Source organism: Phragmites australis, chromosome 7 (assembly GCF_958298935.1).
Source record: "Phragmites australis chromosome 7, lpPhrAust1.1, whole genome shotgun sequence".
NCBI classification, from domain to species: domain Eukaryota; kingdom Viridiplantae; phylum Streptophyta; class Magnoliopsida; order Poales; family Poaceae; genus Phragmites; species Phragmites australis.
This window is the reverse complement of record NC_084927.1, coordinates 34150431-34169012: the sequence shown is the minus strand read 5'-3', so window position 1 is coordinate 34169012 and position 18582 is coordinate 34150431. Positions and strand designations below refer to the sequence as shown.

At 41.7% G+C, this 18582-nt stretch overlaps 1 protein-coding gene across 2 annotated transcripts; it reads left to right on the top strand.

The window, feature by feature from the left end:
- Nucleotides 1–10644: 10644 nt before the first annotated feature.
- Nucleotides 10645–16894, top strand: LOC133924935 (galacturonokinase-like). Of its 2 annotated transcripts, XM_062370681.1 has the most exons (14): nt 10645–10862; nt 11817–11930; nt 12955–13026; nt 13271–13314; nt 13556–13664; nt 13742–13807; nt 14174–14253; nt 14505–14604; nt 14911–15086; nt 15255–15295; nt 15380–15408; nt 15503–15572; nt 16066–16155; nt 16287–16894. In XM_062370681.1, the coding sequence occupies exons 1-14, from the start codon at nt 10665–10667 to the stop codon at nt 16553–16555; spliced, it is 1458 nt and encodes a 485-aa protein (XP_062226665.1). In that variant the 5' UTR covers nt 10645–10664; the 3' UTR covers nt 16556–16894. The 2 variants fall into 2 exon arrangements, with proteins under 2 accessions (XP_062226665.1, XP_062226666.1); XM_062370682.1 differs by lacking the exons at nt 10645–10862; nt 11817–11930 and adding an exon at nt 11994–12022.
- The last annotated feature ends 1688 nt before the right edge of the window (nt 16895–18582 follow it).

Here is an 18582-nt window from a genome sequence, read left to right as displayed (position 1 = left end):
CGTTGTGATGTTGTGGTGGATCTCTGCGGCGCTGATGGAGGGGGATTTAAAGGGTAGACAGGGGTGGGCCCCAGTTTAGGCTCCCTCTGGGGTGGGCTCCACTTTATATTTTATTTTATGATTTTTTTCTCTCTTGATTAATGAAGTTGATTAAACAATTAATCAGTTGAGATTTCTGCAGGTTGGTTTAGCGAAGAAAGAGAGTGCCAGTTCGGGCTATCTGAATAGATTTCTTATTGCCGCTGGGAGCCGGTTACTGTACAGTCGCTAGTCGCACGAGTAGCCGTTGGATGCAAAGCCGGCTGTCTAGATTCACGCAGAATACTGTAGCAACACTATAGTAGGAATATTGTGGCAAAAAATTATTGTAGCAAATGGTACTGTAGCAGTCCATCTGCCCCATGATGGCCAAGAATCGGTGCAGTCGTAACTTCCAGTTGCAGTTGCGACTACACCGGATCCCGTCGCTTGTCGCTGCTATCTAGTAAAAAATTGCTGGCCTACGTCTGTCTAGCTATGTGCATATTTCAGAGTGATTGTCCTGCAAAAAAATTTCGTGATTTTATTTTCTGCATTGAATCATGCCTTGTACACCTTGAATTTGTAGGATAACACTCCCTTAGTTTTTAATTAATTGGCACCCATGACCCTAACATAAAGAACTCAACAATCATTTGTTTGTAATTTTATGGCAAAATTGTCCCTAATCAATAAATTACAGAATGAGCATATGTGGTGAGGAAACTATTGTGAGCTAGTGAAATGGGTTTGAGTCCTTGGAAATATGTGGAAGGACACCTCTTAGCGGTAAACAAAACAGAAGTGAAAGTTGACAGGGCCTGCTATTGTACTTGGTTTAGGGGATGGAAGAGCAAAACTCGAAAGTTTGTATTGGAAAGTTCGTCGTATTTGCAAATAAATATTTTGATCAAAGATGTTAGATATTTGGAAACGGATGGAGTATAAAATAGTTGAAGTCTCTATTTTTGACTAAAATTTATATTTCTATAAAATATACTAGTTATAGTAGATTTAAATAATCACTACCGTATATCTTACACGATCAAACAGTTCATAATCAAAATTAGTCCCTTAATTTCTCTATCATCCTCTCTCAATTGTTTGAAAAACCTCTGATCAATTTTAAAACCTAATATTAATAGAAACTATCAGTATTAAAAAATATTAATACCATTATTTTCTTCTATCTATATCCAATTAATGATCCCTTCATAATTTTCTCATCACATAATTTACACATATCAAAATTATTAGGTTGCACGCTGTAATCCTGCGTGCATATTTCCTTAAAAAAAGACCACACAATCACTTTCCAATCATAATCTCCTAGACGTCGTCAGTTTCCTTCCACAACTCAAAACCCATCGGTCCTTCCCCTCCCTACCGATCTCTTCTCTTCAGAGTGTCCAGGCACCCGCGTCCCCTACATCCAGGGAGGCCATCACTCTGTAGAAAATCGACATCTAGAACCCATCATCGATCTCTCCCGCGAAATTTTGTAGCCTATGTCACAATATTATTACTACTAGAAATAAAATAGTCTATCCGGACACTATCAATTATTCATAGCTCTAACTGTGTGAATTCATAAAGCTAAGAATACTCCGTTCCAAAATTTCTTAGAGCCGAAACACAGAAACAGGATGTGTGTGCAGAATAAACCAATAGCGCCAGCTTTTAGATGTTTCGCACGGTGAAATCCTTTTATATGCATCCGCTCTTGGTGACATTTGTACAACGCCGCAGTCACCGTTCTGTAGATCAGGATCTTCATGGTTGCGAAACAATATGGATCATTCTATTTCATGATTAGTATCATTTACTCTCTCTCTCTCTCTCTCTCTCTCTCTCTCTCTCTCTCTCTCTCTCTCTCTCTCTCTGCGAAAGATTAGTATATCTTTTACTTAATCCAGAAGAGTCAGCTAACTACCTGGTTTGAGCCGAGAACTGAAGACTTTGTGCCAGTATAAATTCCCAAGAAATCGAACTGGGAGCATCTTCGGAGGTTCAGATCCAAGGGAAATGGATCCAAAACCGGCCACTGCCCTCACCTGAGCTGAAACATTCAGTCCCCTTGGTTCCAAAATCACAAGTTGACCCAAAAAAAATTCGTCTCTGCAGCAGATCTACCGCAGCTCCGGGCGTCTGAGCTCTGCGCTTTGGGCGGCCAGGAATCCAGCGACCTTCGTGTCTATGGGCTCATTCTTCCTCCTCTGGATTTGCTGCTGGAGGTACACATTAAAAGAGAGGGATAAGAGCATGGCTGGTGATCGAACCTACATGTGATCACCACTTAATAATGCACCAGCCAAACATTATATACCACTAATTTTGTTGAGCTTAACCAACCAGCTGCCTGTGATTGCTCTAATCAATTTGGCGGTTGGCATGCAATGGCAGCATCGACTTGGTTACACAATCTGTCATTTCTTCTCCAGATTTAGGGATCTACGGCATCGTCCTTTCCATCCTTCCCCACCGATCGAACGCACCGGGGCAACCGTTCTATTGTCGTGTGCACCAACAAGACGTTAAGTTTTTAGATAATGAAAGTACAGTATTCAGTCTCTGCACTAACAAGACATTAAGACATTCACGATACACATAATTATTTTTTTTAAATAGACATTTAAATTCTTGTCTAAGAGTACTCGAACTTAAATAGTCTAATATATTCACATACTCAACCAACTGAGTTAGACGTTCATTGCATTGTCTTGGATCAAGGTTGCTAGGGATGGATTTTATTCGCGATGTCATTATTTTATTATTTGGTTTGTGTATTCAACTATCGACATATTTTCTTTGGCAAAATCTGTTGGTTTTTGAGCCAATCAGGTGTTGCCACGTTTCTACTGTCAGGATTTTGTCCCGTCAAATTTTTCATCTGTCGACTTATTTTCGTCTGGTAACGAGTCCAAACAAATAAGCCCACGAACCCATTATCACTGCGACGCAGTGAGGCGGTGCAGGAGTGGGGCGAGGGCGGGCAGCATGGCGAGGCAGCGTGAGGGCGAGCGGCCAAGGTGGGGACGGGCAGCCGGTGAGGGGTGGGGCAGAGAGACAGCGCAGGGGCGAGCAGCCGGTGCGGAACGAGGTGGGCCGTGTAAGCTTTTTTATATGCGATTAAACAACATATTCGATTTTTTACATGATCTATTTCAAAAACTCATAAACATGCAATTGTGTTTCCCCTCAGAATTCACAACTAAGTGACAAAAAGAAGACGAACATTTGACTCGACATGCATACAACGACAGTGTATGTTTAAGATTCATTATATCTAACTTATTGAGTTAACTGGTATTACTAATATCATAAAAATTATGAAAATATATGCAACAAGGTAACACCAGCTACACTCAACTATTGATGAATCAGATTATTACAAACCAGAACATGCAATAGAATTCAAATGAGGTTAGACTAACGGATTATAATTGTATAGTCTTTTTATAACTACTTTTATTCATTACTAATATACGATGATAAAATGATTTTGTTCACGCTAATTGCATACTTTTTTTATAACTATTTTTATTCAGCAATAATTCAACTTACCAGACGGCAACATTGAGGAGTTTGTACTTGCTAACATTCGAGAACGGATCGCTACGTTCATAATGACCGAAGTCATCTCTTCAAAGGCGAGTTTTATTGTAGGGACACGGTGTCCTGACTTATGTAATTTGAAGTTATCTTAATGTGGACTTGTGCCGTTGTATGTTTTGATTATGTATATGTGCATATCTCGTGACTTAGTTACTACAATGTGGGTATCGTGAAATGCATGGTGTGATATGAATGTGATTATGGCATGAATGTTTCGAGTGATTTAGATGCGGGTATCTGGATGTGTCTTGTTTATAGTAGATGATGGTTGCTAAATCCTAACAATTCTTCATGATTTAGCCAGAAAATAGGTAAATCCCTTCGAAGGACGAGACTATTAGTAACGGGTGAAAACTTCACACATCACTACAGAGGCCACCAGTGACGGGTGGTAAATTCATCTGTCACTAATGATTGAGTCACAGTGACGGATAGCTTTCTAATCCCTCATTAGGACTCGGTTATTAGTGATAGATAGTAAATAAACCTATCACTATTATCTGGATCATTAGTGACGGGTGGTAAATAAACCCATCACTGATAATTCGGTCAACAGCGACGGGTTGTAGTTACCACTCGTTACTAATGATTGAGTTTTTAAGACAAGTTGGGAAACTATCTGTCACTGGGACTCGATCACTAGTGACAGGTGGTAAATACACCCGTCTCTAATGACAATCATAGTGAGGAGCAATAGACCTTCTCATACAATAAGAAACACAATTTAGTGATGAGTCTTAATTATAATCCGTCACTGATGATAGTCATTAGTGATAGATCTTAACTCATTACTAATGTTTTATTATTAGTGACACAATAAGAGTGACGAGTACGGTAAACGAGTGCTATTCTGTCGTAGTATTTCTAGAAATATGCAATTTGTAAAGACTTTCCACTGGTATACCATGATCAACGAAGGAAGCTAAGGTTAGCGTTTTTCTTTTTAAGCACATAGTTGGTTATCATAGTCACACTTAACTCTGAATGGTGTAGATCATGCGTTTAAATCTTGGAACACCACTACATTAAAACTCATATATAGTTAGTGAGACTGGAAACGTGACCGTTAACCGGCCATCAGACACGGACGCCACATAGGTGGCCTAGGTCACTAGCCATCGATCACCGTAGAGAGTAAGATCAACAGGGATGTAATAGCATGTAAGTACTTTCTCTATTTGCCTATTCTATATAGTAAAAAACAGTTAATCACCGGTGAGAATTTGAAGAGATCTAGTTTCTTTTGCTAAACAACTTGCCAGTCATGTGAACTCCGCCTTAGCATCACGATGATCTATGCTGGCGGGTGGTGCAGTACCGTACGAATTTGTTTGGTAGCCGGCCTTGTGCAAAACATTTATGAATTGTGACAGTACTTCAATTTCGAAAGAGCATGAAACTACTATGCCGCTACCCAGCACTTAGTATTATATCTTGAGATCCAGAAGTAACAATTAACAACAGCTCGTGATGCGCGAGGATGTACTCTACTTTGTTCCCGCTTCAGCCGTGATAAAATGTCATGCTCTTAATTCATTAGGACTTCTTCTAATCCAATGTCTTCAAATATTCAAAACCATCTCTCAGTGCGTGGTGAAGCCGTGGGAGGACGAGTTCACCATCAGGGTTCAAATCATGGTGATCACCATTTAAACCGGTTAAAAAAATGTCATCAAATATTATCTTAGACCCGAAGTCTCCACACTCAGGTAGTCAGGTCTTCGTGGGTGAACCAGAACTCTAGTCCCATAGATCCGAGCTCTAACTCTAAATCTAAACCTCATTAGAAATGGAAGTGAAAGTAGAGCGGTACACAAATATCTCCGAGTGCTATCCTAATATCAACTTTCAGCTAACTAAAGTACCTCAAAAGCTTTCTCTGGTGATAAATGCAGCAAATATTTTAATGTTAACAATAGATTTCTTGAGGTTAACTACCCTAATTATCATGTATAGTACTATAGTAGTAGTACCCTGCAATAACCACCACACTAAGTTATTTTTATGAACCTGTTAGTTAACATTTCAACCGTACTGATACATCAGTACCTCCAGTGCTTCTACAGCCGAGATTCTTGTCTGGTGGTCTAAGTTTGACTAACCTGCTAGGCCGGTGCACGCCGCATGCAGCAAGACTATATACCAGTAAAAAAACAGTACTGCAGGAAACCCAGAGCATCGGAATTGGAGACTGCGCAGAGAACACAGCAATCTACTGGCAGTAAAATTATTTGCAACGGTCAAGCCCTAGGTACCTAGCCTTACGTAGGAGGCTCGTTTTGTCGCCAACTAACGGTCAATCGAACGACCCGATCGACTTTGAAAAGTGGGCATCGATCGTATGACCTGATCTTTTTTATACTATCTCCGTTTTTTATTTGTCACCAATTTTTATTATAGTAATTTTAACCTTACGTTTTTTTTAAAAAATTTATAAATAACTAAAACTTTCGTATCATTAGATTCATCATGAAATAGACTTTTATTGGTATTAAATACTTTTAAGTATTCATAAATTCTTCATAGGAAAAAATGTAAGATCAAAGTTGCTACAGTAAAAATAGTAACAAGTAAGCGAAAATAAAAATAGTACAAACTAGTAGGAAAGAATGTACGCACTCCACATGGGCATTGCGCACAGGCCACCCCAAGCAAACCACCCACCCAACCAAGAGAGAATCTAGCGTTTAAGCAAATCTTTAAAACATTTTTTTCTCAATTATAACTCCTATTGATGATCCGTTTAAAGCATCTTGCTAAAAAAAATGTGGTGACCAAACAAGATTTATCATGAATATGTTTTGATGAAGTTTTAAAAATATAATTAGAGTTTCGTAATTGCGATCACAATAACTATGAGTTACGACTCGATTTCACATTTTCTCACAGGTCCAATTATAATGTCAAAAATTTTAAGGCACAATATTTCAAATATAGTTATAATGGTAAACGACCAGACACTTTTAAGTTAAAACCCACGAGGGTCATAAATTTCACAACAGCACCTACCCCAATTCCGATCCTAAGACGGATGAGCTGCGATGTTTCAAACAAGGAGTTAAGATTTATCATTAATTAGCACTTTCTATTGCCATCATCGCGTCTCTCAAATGCTTTTGGTGTATGCGATCGAGCTCTAGCTACTTGTGCTTTTGATTTGGGCCTTTTGGGGTCAAAAGCTGTCGAAGCGCGAGCTCGCGTGTCGATCAGACGATCGCAGGCGCAGGCGCATGCTGCATCAATATTCGCGACCGCATGCATGCATGCGGAAGTTCAAGCACCGGCTAGTGGAAGGCAAAAGCCGCGGTCATATTTCTGCAAGACTGCATGTAACCTTCCGGCGTCCATGTTTTCACCGCAGTAACTAAAGGTGTCACCTTCAAATTTACACTGCAGTAAACGAGTAGTATTTGGCACCCGAAATACCCAAAATATCCAAATTTTTTATATACTACTCCTTCTGTTATTTTTTATTTGATGTTTTAGATTTATACATAGTTATTAAGAAAAAGAAAAAAAAAAGCAAAAGCTTACCACATGTTCTTAGTAAAATTGTCACTTACTACCTTATCAAATTTGTTTTGTCCTAAACTACCCATATTGACCGATGGATAATGTAATTGAGTCTCATAATCTTGTATAATGTATTACAGTTCACACACTAAATGAGAGAATAGGCACTATAGGAATGTATATGTATAACATCAAATAAAAAATAACATTTTTCCTCTCCAGAAACGCTAAACGAAAAGAACATAATGATATTTCGGTACCCGAGGAACATACCCGAAAAAACAAAAAAATCAGTCATTTGGGGCCCATACCCGAAATACTACCGAAATTTCGGTCTTCGGGTAATTCGGATTTGATCTCGGGTAGTTTGGGCTCGGTTTTCGGTCAAGGGTATTTTTCCCACCCCTACCTACAGGTGGGACTTAAGCTGTATCGTGCTTTGCAGACACGGTCAGTACATTGTGCCGCGTCGGCACACCTCATCTCTTGTGAGGCCCAAGCACGACCCATAGCACGTGGTGATGCCATGTGCTATGTTGGCTTACGCATGGTTTGTCATTGTTCTAGCTGTGCGCAGCTAGCCGGAGGATGGAGCAGCAACGATCTGCAAGTTGGTTATGCAAATCGGAGGCGGGGCGCAGCGCGAGGAAGTGCAACTGACGCGGTGTATGCAATTCGGAGCGGTGCGGCTATGACGGAGCAGAGTAGGGACGTCGAGTACAGGCGACATCAATGTGGGACGACTGTTTGCTTTTCTATTTGTTGTTTTCCTTCTCATCTTCTTCTTTTGAATCTCATCCTGGTTCACTATTCTATTTGATTATCCTGATAGATTCGTGCGATCCCCTTCCTCCCAGGATTGAGTCATCGCAGGTGCGAGGTGGATCTCGACACGGTGGTGGTGGAGGAATAACTAATGGCATAAGCTACATAGATGTGCTAGCAACTAATGGCCTCCGCAATGGCCATAAGATGAGCATAGCCTCTGTCTAATAGTCGATCTCGAGGACAGACAGATCATGTTTGATGTACTGATGTCTTTGCGGGCTTTGCTTGTTACACATATATTTCCAAAATTAATGTCCTTGTGTTGTTGATATTGCTCGAACTCGATGGGCTATCCACTTATCGAGCCATTTATGTGCCGAGTTAGCCTAGATATGATATATTCTTCGTGTCGTGCTGTGCCATGGCACCCGATGGGCCACACATTCAGGCTCAGCTACCTAGGGTTTTGTGCTAGACTAGCATGGCCCAATAGTTCTTTATGTTGTGTCATGCTTAAGCCGTACCAAAACATTATACAGTGACGATAGAACTCGCCTACAGTAACTGTAGAGGGCAGTAGGGTTACAATAGGGTTATTACCGCACGTCTGGATCTATGTGGCAGTAACCCTACTGCCCTTTGCAGTTACTGTAGAGGAACCGGTTCCATGCAGTGGGTTGTTCGGAATAGACCTGACTAAGTCTCAGCTCCACATACTTTGCTACCATATGACTACAAATTTGAGGTAGGAAATTTACCAAAGAAGACTGAACGCGACTTCTTTAATATAATTGCACGAGTAACGTTATCACTGATATTGAGCTGATATTGAGCTAACTGTTAGTGAGTCTCACGTGTTAACGTCACCCGTATAGTTATAGAGAATCTCTCTCCCAGAGGGCTCTTAGTCCTCATAGAACGGGAATTATAAAAGAATAATCGTGCGATCCAATTAAATGGAGCCTACATTTGGATTTGGATGCATGCATTGATGAAGTTATGACCACTCGGGAAGACTGTTAACTCGGTACGAACATGGATCCTGGCTTTCTTGCAGCAAGATGTTCATCTCTGACCATGAAATTTGAAACGTCCATCGGCACCAGCCACTCAGGCAGCGGCGTGTTCTTACCGGCACTCGCCGTTCAAACCGGGGGATCCGCGAGCCGAGTCTCGTCGCCGTCGTCGCGGTAGGCCGCCGTAGTTTGTTCGTGTGCGAGCATCTGCTGTTCGTCTCGATGCTTCCACCTGCTGGCCTGTAGGTTTATGTTGACTGGGAAAAGGACTCTGGTTTTGGGTCAAGCTGGGCCAGGGCTAGGGCTAGGCTTCTTGGAGCACAGTGATTGGTTGATCCGGCTATTCCGATGGACGTTTGTCATGCTATATTTATACGTATTTTTATCACATAAGATGAAAATATATATAAATAGAGTATTAAAAAAATTATAATTTTAGAAATTAGTCCATCACATAAGATAAATATTAGTGAATTTTTCTAGATTTTTGAAAAATTATTTGAGCCCTTAACAATTGTTAAAAGTTATAAAAGTAGTCTTTTTTTAAAATTTAATTTAAATTCTACACATTTTTTATTGAATCCAATAAAAATAGGTTATACATAAATTATGAAACACGTATAATTTTTTTTTAATATTTTGTAAGCAACAGAAGATTTCAATTTTATATAAAGAAGATGGGAGGAAAAAATATTACTGTGAACACTGATTTTGACGAAACCGTTCACACGGGGCGGTGGACCACCCTCGACGGTAGGAGTCTATTTTTACGATTTTTTCTATTATGTATATTTATTTAAATATTAATGTTAGAAAATATAAAAAAACTTGGAGTTTGCACGGCCGCGTTGCTGGGCGAGCTGAACAAGCGGGCCGAACGAAATTAAGCGAGACGGGTCGCTCCGGCTGTGCGCGCCAGTTTTTGTAGAGGGGCTGTGGACGCCAGTTAGGCCTAGACTTCTGACGGCCCAGCGGTCTCTTGATCTAATTGGGCCATAGACGAGTTAAAGCAAACCTGTGCGGTGCAGGACAAGAATTGTTTGTCCTTTGTACGCTTCATTCACTTGTCATCAACTGTCGTGTACTCACACGGCCGGTGACACGTACAGCTTTTTGGCTGGCCCGTTGCGCGAACACAGACACAAACACAGCGGCGCACCTCGTCCTTGCGCGTTCACGCAAAGCTCGAAAGCACACGCAGTCAAGCCTACCGATTCCATACCATTCTCGTGAGGAGCCCTTAATTTAGATTTTGCAAAAAAAGTAATCTAAAAAAGTAGATAAAAATTTCAGACCTTAGGATGGAATGCCATTAAATTAAGTAGATGAGATGTCAAATATAGACCGGAGTTATTTCGCCAAGCAAAGTTTTGTATTGGGCCAGAGACGGATCAGGGGTTACAGCCGCTTACCGCTTGAAACCGATGGATATCCTGAGATTCTCCTTATTTTTACTACGATGAGAGAGAAAAAGAAAAGAAAGAGAAAGAAAAATGAGAGAAAAAAAAGATAGAAGTGGATGAGCCCCTACTTAGCTTCTCTGAATCCGCTACTGCCCTTCTCACCGACTAAGGTGGACACTGACCATCCAGTACTGATCTTGTGGCGATCCCACTGAGCCATTGTCATTTTCGCCGGATCACCCAATGGCAATGGAGGCAGACCAACCCAACCCAACCCAAGGTCACCCGACCCAATCCAAAGACGCTAGTGAACGAACGCGGGGGATAAATAATGGCGACGCGAGCCCCCGACACCACCACGTACGATTACGATCTCGCCACCCGCACTCGCAGGCGCCACCACTCCTCGCGCCGTGCGCACCGACACCCGCATCCCCACCCGTGCGCGCGCGGGACCGCATCGGGCGGACTAGCAATGGTGGCGCCCGGGGGAGGAGAAGGCCCGTCGCGGTGGCCGGCGGAGGAGGAGGTGAGGGGTGGCGGCATTGCGCCGATGAGGGGCGATTGACAGTGGCCGATTGGCATGGGGTTGCGGGCGTGGGTGGGTGGGTGGTTTCGATCTCGCGGTCGGCCAGCTCGGGGGTTTAGGATTAAGGCCCCCGGGGGGGGGGGGGGGTAGCAATTGTGGGATGCCGTGTGCGCGGGCACGGCTAGCTGCGATGTGGGTCCGCGGTGGGGCGCTGACGACGTCGCCGGCGGTGTCCCCCCGCGGCGGCTGTCGATGGCTGCGTCAGTGCTGCTCTGGCTATCCGCTTTGCCACTATTCAATGGTCAATTGGCATCTGAATTGTATATTTGGAATACTCCTTTTGCTAGTGTGTTGTTTTGGTAGTTTGGTGCATGGAAACCTCTGTTTTAGATAAGCATATTGCATCCGAATTTGCGTATGGGACAATTATGTTAGCTCGGAATTGATGTGGGATATATTTTGGGATAAGATCGCGCCTTGCTTGTGTCTTTCGATGATGTGTCGAAGAGAGAAAGGAAGATGTGATTTTCCCCCTTGTGAAACAAAAGGATGTGCATTAATCTTTGGTATTTTGCATTGACGTTCATGGCTCGGGTTGGGGTATAATAAGCTGTAGTTTTCGAACACTTGGAGATTTTGGAGTAACTCATCTGGTCTCAACAAAACCTGAATCTTCCTGGTTCAAGTAAGCAGCGTGTCGCCATTTCTGTGGCCAGGGAGGATGTGCGCATATGATTATGTCATTTTCCTGTGAGCTCACGTTTTGGTGTAACTAATCAAATAAATAAGATTGAAATTGGTCTAGTCAAAGTTGCATGATCTCGAATATCTTTTTATTTTTGTGGTCACATAAGTGAAATCACATGCTAGTGCAGGGTGCTGACCTTAAGCTCGTATTGTTAGTATGTGGCAATGTTTTCCTTTTCGTTTTACATCTTGTTGCTGGTATTGCAGCTTGACACTGTGCGGAAGAAGGTGGTGGAGATTAGTGGAAGGGATGAACGAGAGGTTAGGGTGGTTGCTTGCCCCTACAGGATTTGCCCTTTGGGGGCTCACATTGATCATCAGGTAACTTTGCAGTATCATGCTGTTGATATTTTAAGAAGATTAAGTCATGGTTAAGACTGAAGATTTAAGTTACAGCTCACATTGATCATCAGGTAACTTTGCAGTATCATTCTGTTGATATTTTAAGAAGATTAAGTCATGGTTAAGACTGAGGATTTAAGTTACAGCTTAGTATAAGTTATCCTAGTATGTTATTTGATATTATTTCAATTGTATATCCAGACGTTACAGATTGCATATCATGTTTCACAAGCCATATGCCAGATTATTGGAATGATTGTAGTATTTTCTGTAGATATATTGACCTAGTACTACCTCCAATGTTGACCAGGTATAGCGACATCAGACATGTTTCTCTGATTAGGCTACTTACTGCTAATAATCTGCTTATTAGATGCCCCCTATGCAAATGTTTGGAAGTTGCATCAAGCCAGGTACAGCGGCAGCATGGGACTATCATTCAGAGCTTGACTTAGCGGTGGTAACTTATTGTTGCCTGTAAACAAAACCCAATTTGGGTCTTTATTGGGAAGATGTGACCAGTTCAGATATTTGATTTAGGGCTTCAAGCCTGACTATTTTTGAGTCATGAATGAGATCCATAGATATTGGTAATCATTCATGTTTTTTTGCTCATAAGAAACAGAACATTTCATAATATTTTTGTAGAAAGGGTAGGAAGGTATATAAACTGTGAATCAGTTATGGTGGGGATTATCAGTTTTCAGCAGGTAACATACCAAGCCAGTATTGCCACTGGCTTTGTGTGCAAAGTTTTGTTTCGTGCTGGATAATTATCATCTCAAACTGACTAGAACTAGTGCAAGCCTCCTTATATTAACCATTTTGGTATAAGTTTTAAAAAACTTGTGACATAAGCCATATAAATCATTAGAGTGCATCAACCCATAAATTTATTCCAACGTCCGTTTTACTGTTATGCTATTAATTGATCTACCTAAGTATTCTCTTGACAGTCGTCACTCTATGCTTGTTAGCTAAGTTCTCGTCTGCAATCTGGCAGGGTGGAATAGTCACAGCTATGACCATTAATTATGGAGTACTTCTTGGTTTTGTGCCCTCGAATGATTCTGAGGTTGGTAAATATAATACACTTTGTCTGAAGGCTTACTGAAATTTTAAGTTAACTTCTTTGTGCTGAAATAATAGATCGCATTGCCCTGGGGACCCTATTCTTGTTTATATGTTTGCTAAATGTACCATCACAAGCAGAACATATGGTCTCTGCGCAAAGTAGAAGTTCTTGTGGACTATTATCCATCATATCAGAATAATGCTCTGTTTTTTTGTATATAAACTCAGCAAACTTTTTTTTTTAGGTTTTACTCCAATCTGGTCAATTTAAAGGTGTTATACGATTCAGGTAACACTATACAAAGCTATATTTCCTTGAACAAAGTTTCACTGTGTTTTGGTGTTCCTAACTAACAAAAGACATCAGATAGCATTGCCACCTAACCCCATCTGAGGGACAGCATTGTGTAGAAAATATACACTCTTTTGCTATAGCTGCAGTTCTCATACTTGAATCCTGGCTTAGTTCAACTTTTCAATATCACCAAGCTAAGTTGCATCGCACATGCTCCGTCTGTTTTTCTTAACAGTGTTGATGAGTTGCAAAAGCCTATTGATAACCCAGAGAGCATAAACTGGGAAAGCTATGCAAGAGGTGCTGTTTATGCACTGCAAAATAGTGGATATGATATCAGGAAGGTAACTCCATTGCATTTGTCTCTTTAACAATCCAATTATCTTGCTCTTCAAAAATATTGACCAATGACCTCTTGTAGGGTATTATTGGTTATATTTCTGGTGCGAAGGGACTTGACAGTTCAGGGCTTAGTTCTTCTGCAGCGGTAAGCAATCTGATATGTTATATAATGTATATGTATTTTAGTTAAAGTCACTGCTAGACCTATTTGTTGTATGTTGGAACTTATAATTGGATTAGGTGCTGACCTGGTGGAGAATTGTTAAATATGTGTAATTTGAGTTAAATCCTGATATATAACTTCACAAGCATATAGATTGTCTGTAACAGCATATGTTCTTGTGAAGCCCACTTCACACTATGTTAACTGGAAACTGTAGCAAAACTTGTGCAAGAACACTTTTTTTGCACTTGTACATTACCCTAGTTCCTCAAAAAACATTGTAAGAAAATTGGTATCTTGATCAGTGGTACGATCATAAGATAATTGTCTGTCAATGCTCCTCAACAGGTTGGCATTGCCTATTTGCTGGCTTTAGAAAATGTAAATGATCTGGTCGTATCACCAGTGGATAACATTCAGTTGGACAAGTAAGTTTGTTTCCTTCCATTAATATCCTGTAAGGATAAAGTTGGTGGATGCATCCACAACATTGATACCAGTTGTAATTTCAAATAACTTTGTTGAACTTACTGCAACCATATGCTAATGCCTTAGCGATGTCCTAATGCAACAAGATGCTGTTTCTTATCACTTCAGACTTAGTCACATACTTAAGAAAATATTCATGGTCATTGAGATTTCGGTTAGTTGCCCTTAACTCAGTATTCCTATTTGTCAGATCCATTGAAAATAAATACCTGGGCCTTGAAAATGGTATTCTAGATCCATCAGCAATTTTGCTTTCACGGTATGGCTATCTCACCTTTATGGACTGCAAGGTAATACTCTTCCTTCTATGCGAAGTTTATTTTATTTCAGAATCTGATATGAAGAGGTTCTTTAAATCTTTTAAGGTTCATATTATGTTTTTAGGAAAAGACAAATGAGGATATATGTTTACATGACAAAATTTTGCACTATTATCTTCTTTTTTTTGCATAAGTTCAAATTGTCCGTGAAACAAAACTTTGGAGCCACTTTAGTGCCTCTTTTTATGATCTCCATGCCCAGAGTTTGTTTCAAAATGTTCATTGCAATGTTTTCTGTTAGCATTGGTAGTGACTGAGACTCTCTTACTTGAGTAGACAACGTCACCTTCCTACGTCTACTTCTCGGAGCCGAGTAAAAGCCAGCCGACTCAAGGACAATTACCATTCAAGATTTTGTTGGCATTTTCAGGGCTGCAATATAACCTACCAAAGAAGCGAGGATATAATACACGGGTTTTTGAGTGCAAAGAGGCTGCCCGTGCTCTTTTGTGGTGAGCTCTTCAGTCAGTATAGCTAAAGTTCATCATGCAAACATATATCCTCTAATGCTGTTCAATTTGAAAGGGTTGAAATTTGTGATTTCTCTACAGTTCTGTTAGTAGATGTCGTGTTCAGAATTCAGATAGATTTATTGATAATGTTGTTGTTTGAATTCTCAGTGCTTCAGGCTGTGAAGATGTGCCAAATATACTTCGTAATGGTACACGATCTAAGCAATATTAGTTTTGTAGTGACCCATTGTAGAGGTCTAATTAGCCTGACATTTTCTTTTTTGTTGTTACAGTTGACCCAGCTGTATATGAGGCCCAGAAGGTACTCACCATTTGCAGATCCAGTTTCTTAAATATTTTAATGTTAGTATGGGATCTTGAATTCGAGCACATTCCATTGTAACCTGTTCCTGCAGTATATATTGGAAGAAAATCTTTCCAGGAGAGCTGAGCATTACTTTTCTGAAATGAACCGGGTTCTTAAGGGTGAGCTAATCATATCTTTGGTGTATGCTTTTTCTGTGCATTCGACTGACCAATGTAAATTACTTCCTCATGACACATTTCCGTGTACAGAAATATCAAATTCACAGGTCACCATAGTTCTACACTTCTACTACCACCGCATATCATAACAAGAACCACATACAGTTGGGCCTTCATTGTCTGCATAAAGGAACTGTCTGTACCTTGTATTACACATGAAAGAACTGGACTTGCAACTGTCTCAGTCTATGCACATCCAAAAGAAATACTCAGCATTATACATTGCATCTGTTATTTGTATTATCCCAGTGTGTTCTGTGAGACCTTAACAACCTGGCAGATCGTTTCACCTTCCTGGCTACTGATTACTTACTTATTTTGCATTCAGCCATTCACCATACAATTTGACTTCAATCTTTACTAACTTGCGTCTCTGCGCAAGTGTCAACTGGATGCGCAATCACCTAACAGTTTCTGGTTGATCTCCCTTCAGGAAGGGAGGCATGGTCCCGTGGAAACCTACAAGAATTTGGGCAGCTGATCTATGCATCTGGTCGTAGCTCCATATTGAACTACGAATGTGGTATGTCGATCAAAACACTTCAGATCATATGCTCCAGTTTCAGTTCACAATTTCATCTTCTCGCCAAGTGCCAAAACACCGCAGGTTGTCAGGTAACTTTCTATGACGCAATAGTTTCTCTGAAATCGCAGGGAGCAAGGAGATGATACAGCTCTACGAGATCCTCCTGAAGGCCCCCGGCGTCCTCGGCGCCCGGTTCAGCGGCGCCGGCTTCAGGGGCTGTTGCCTGGGGATCGTCGAGAGCGACCGCGCTGAGGAGGCGGCGGCGTACGTCCGAGCCGAGTGCGAGAAGGCCCTGCCCGAGCTGATCTGCAAGATCCCCGCGGATCGCCGCGTGCTGGTCTGCGAGCCTGGAGACTCCGCGCGCGTCATATTACCCGACCACCACCATCGTTGCTGATGTAACGATGAAAAGTTAATAAAGCTCTTTTTTTTAAAAAAAAATCTCCACTCCTGATTGGCGTTTGGCTGGCGTTCTGTTGGTTTGGCGATGGAGAGCAGCCGGAGGCGACGGTGTCAAGAGAGCGCCTCCTCCCTGTCATCTGGATCTCTCGTCTGGTTCCAGTTATCGGAGAGTCGGCTACTGACGACGTATTTGAACGTGCATCGCATTTGTGTACGTGTATAACCAATTGATCTACTCGCATATGCTGTTGCTTGTATAGACCGCATGTATATGTAGGTTTAGTGGAAGCAATCTGAGTAAAGTTATGTTTGTTGGAAAAAAATGTTTGGTTGATTATATTTATCTCGATAGACTGAGTTGAGTTTCTATTTAGTTGACTGAATCTAGATCAAATGAATGAATGTAAGAGCTGAGATTTTAATTAATAGTTCGTACGAATGTGATTTTATGATATTTACAAGTGAGTTCGGCTGTATAAGTGAATGTAACAGTCTATATCTGACGGGCTAGGCTACAGAGCTTTCCTCACACGTCAGTATACTGGCTACGAGTATGTATTTATATTTATCAAATTAAACTAAAAAATATGTACAGACAATCAAATATGTTTTTTTATAAAATTCTAGACATTCACATGAATCACCGATCACCCATGTGCGTAGAGTTGACCTATTCGTTGTTTCGTTTGTATCGAAGCAATAAGCTCACAAGGGAAAAAAAGTGGAAATATATAGTACAGTTGTTTCGTCATTTGCTTGTTTTTTCCCGAAGGACTACGCATCATTCTATTTAGAAGAGAAACTATTAGTTCAAGTACAACGCGAGGTCACCACACATCTCATCCTACTAATTTAGAACATATTTATACAGAGAATGACACAACCGTAAGCACTTCTCAAGATCTGATCACTCGCGGATGAGACGACTCAGTTGCCATGCTCCGGCAGTGCTCCACATGAAGGCTTCTTGCTTTATTTATCTTGTCGAGAACGAACCGAGTGCTGCAGGCATCACAAGCATTTCTTGTGCAGTTTGTGAACCTGCTTGCGGGCGGTCTGCCACCCCTCCTGGACACCCATCTCTGCAGCCCGTGCAGCTACAGGTATTTCCCTCTGTTCTTGTAAGCCGCTGCTAGTAATAATATTGGTTGGCACAGACATCGATCGCCAGTTCGCCATTCAGGCGAAGGCAGAACAGGGTTTAGGTGCTACGTTTGACGCGGGTAGGGGCTGCGGGCTGCCGATCGATGGTATTGCCGATTCCTTTCGTGGTTGGAGCCGCCGGACATGACGAGGCAGGAGGTGGCCAGTGCCGACTACCGAGCGCCGGTGACGATCGAGTCCGCAAGGCGCGGGCAGTAGGGGGAGTGGCGTTTCTTGTTCGCGGCAATGGCATCGCTGCCCGGACGAGAGAGAGAAGGCGATTGAAGCGGCGCCGTCCCCCACGCGTCGCTACTGCTCCGGTGCGGGATGGAGGCCACGAGCCGAACACCCCGGGCCACTCTGGGATGCAAGGCTTGGATCCAACTGTGGAGCCTGCCCGCTGGGAGACGTCCAGGCCCGACGACGACAGTAACGACCTGCCAACCGCTAAGACTGCGGTCAAGTGTTTTCCTTCACGGTTTAAATTCCTGTCGTGGAGAGATTTTTGTTTTTTTTTTTACGCTCTAACAGTTTTACTTCACGATTCCTGTTAAGAAGATATTCCTAAAATCATTCCTTTTAAAACAAGATTATCTCTTTTTACTTCATGATTCCTCCTAAAAAGAAATTATTGAATGAGAAAAAATAAAGAGAATAAAAATAAGAAAAAAAATCAGAAAATAAATAAAATAAAAAGAATATAGTTGAAAATGGTCGAGACCGACCCCAGGAAGGCCGCCGTTGCAGAGACGCATGCCTTCGTCGCGTCCGTTGCCAAAGGCAATTCAAACGCCTCTCGCGCCGAGGCATTCGCGCGCGAAACCTGCCGCCTGCGTCCGCTTGGAGCCTGCCTAGGCGGAGTCGTCGCCTCGCCAATCG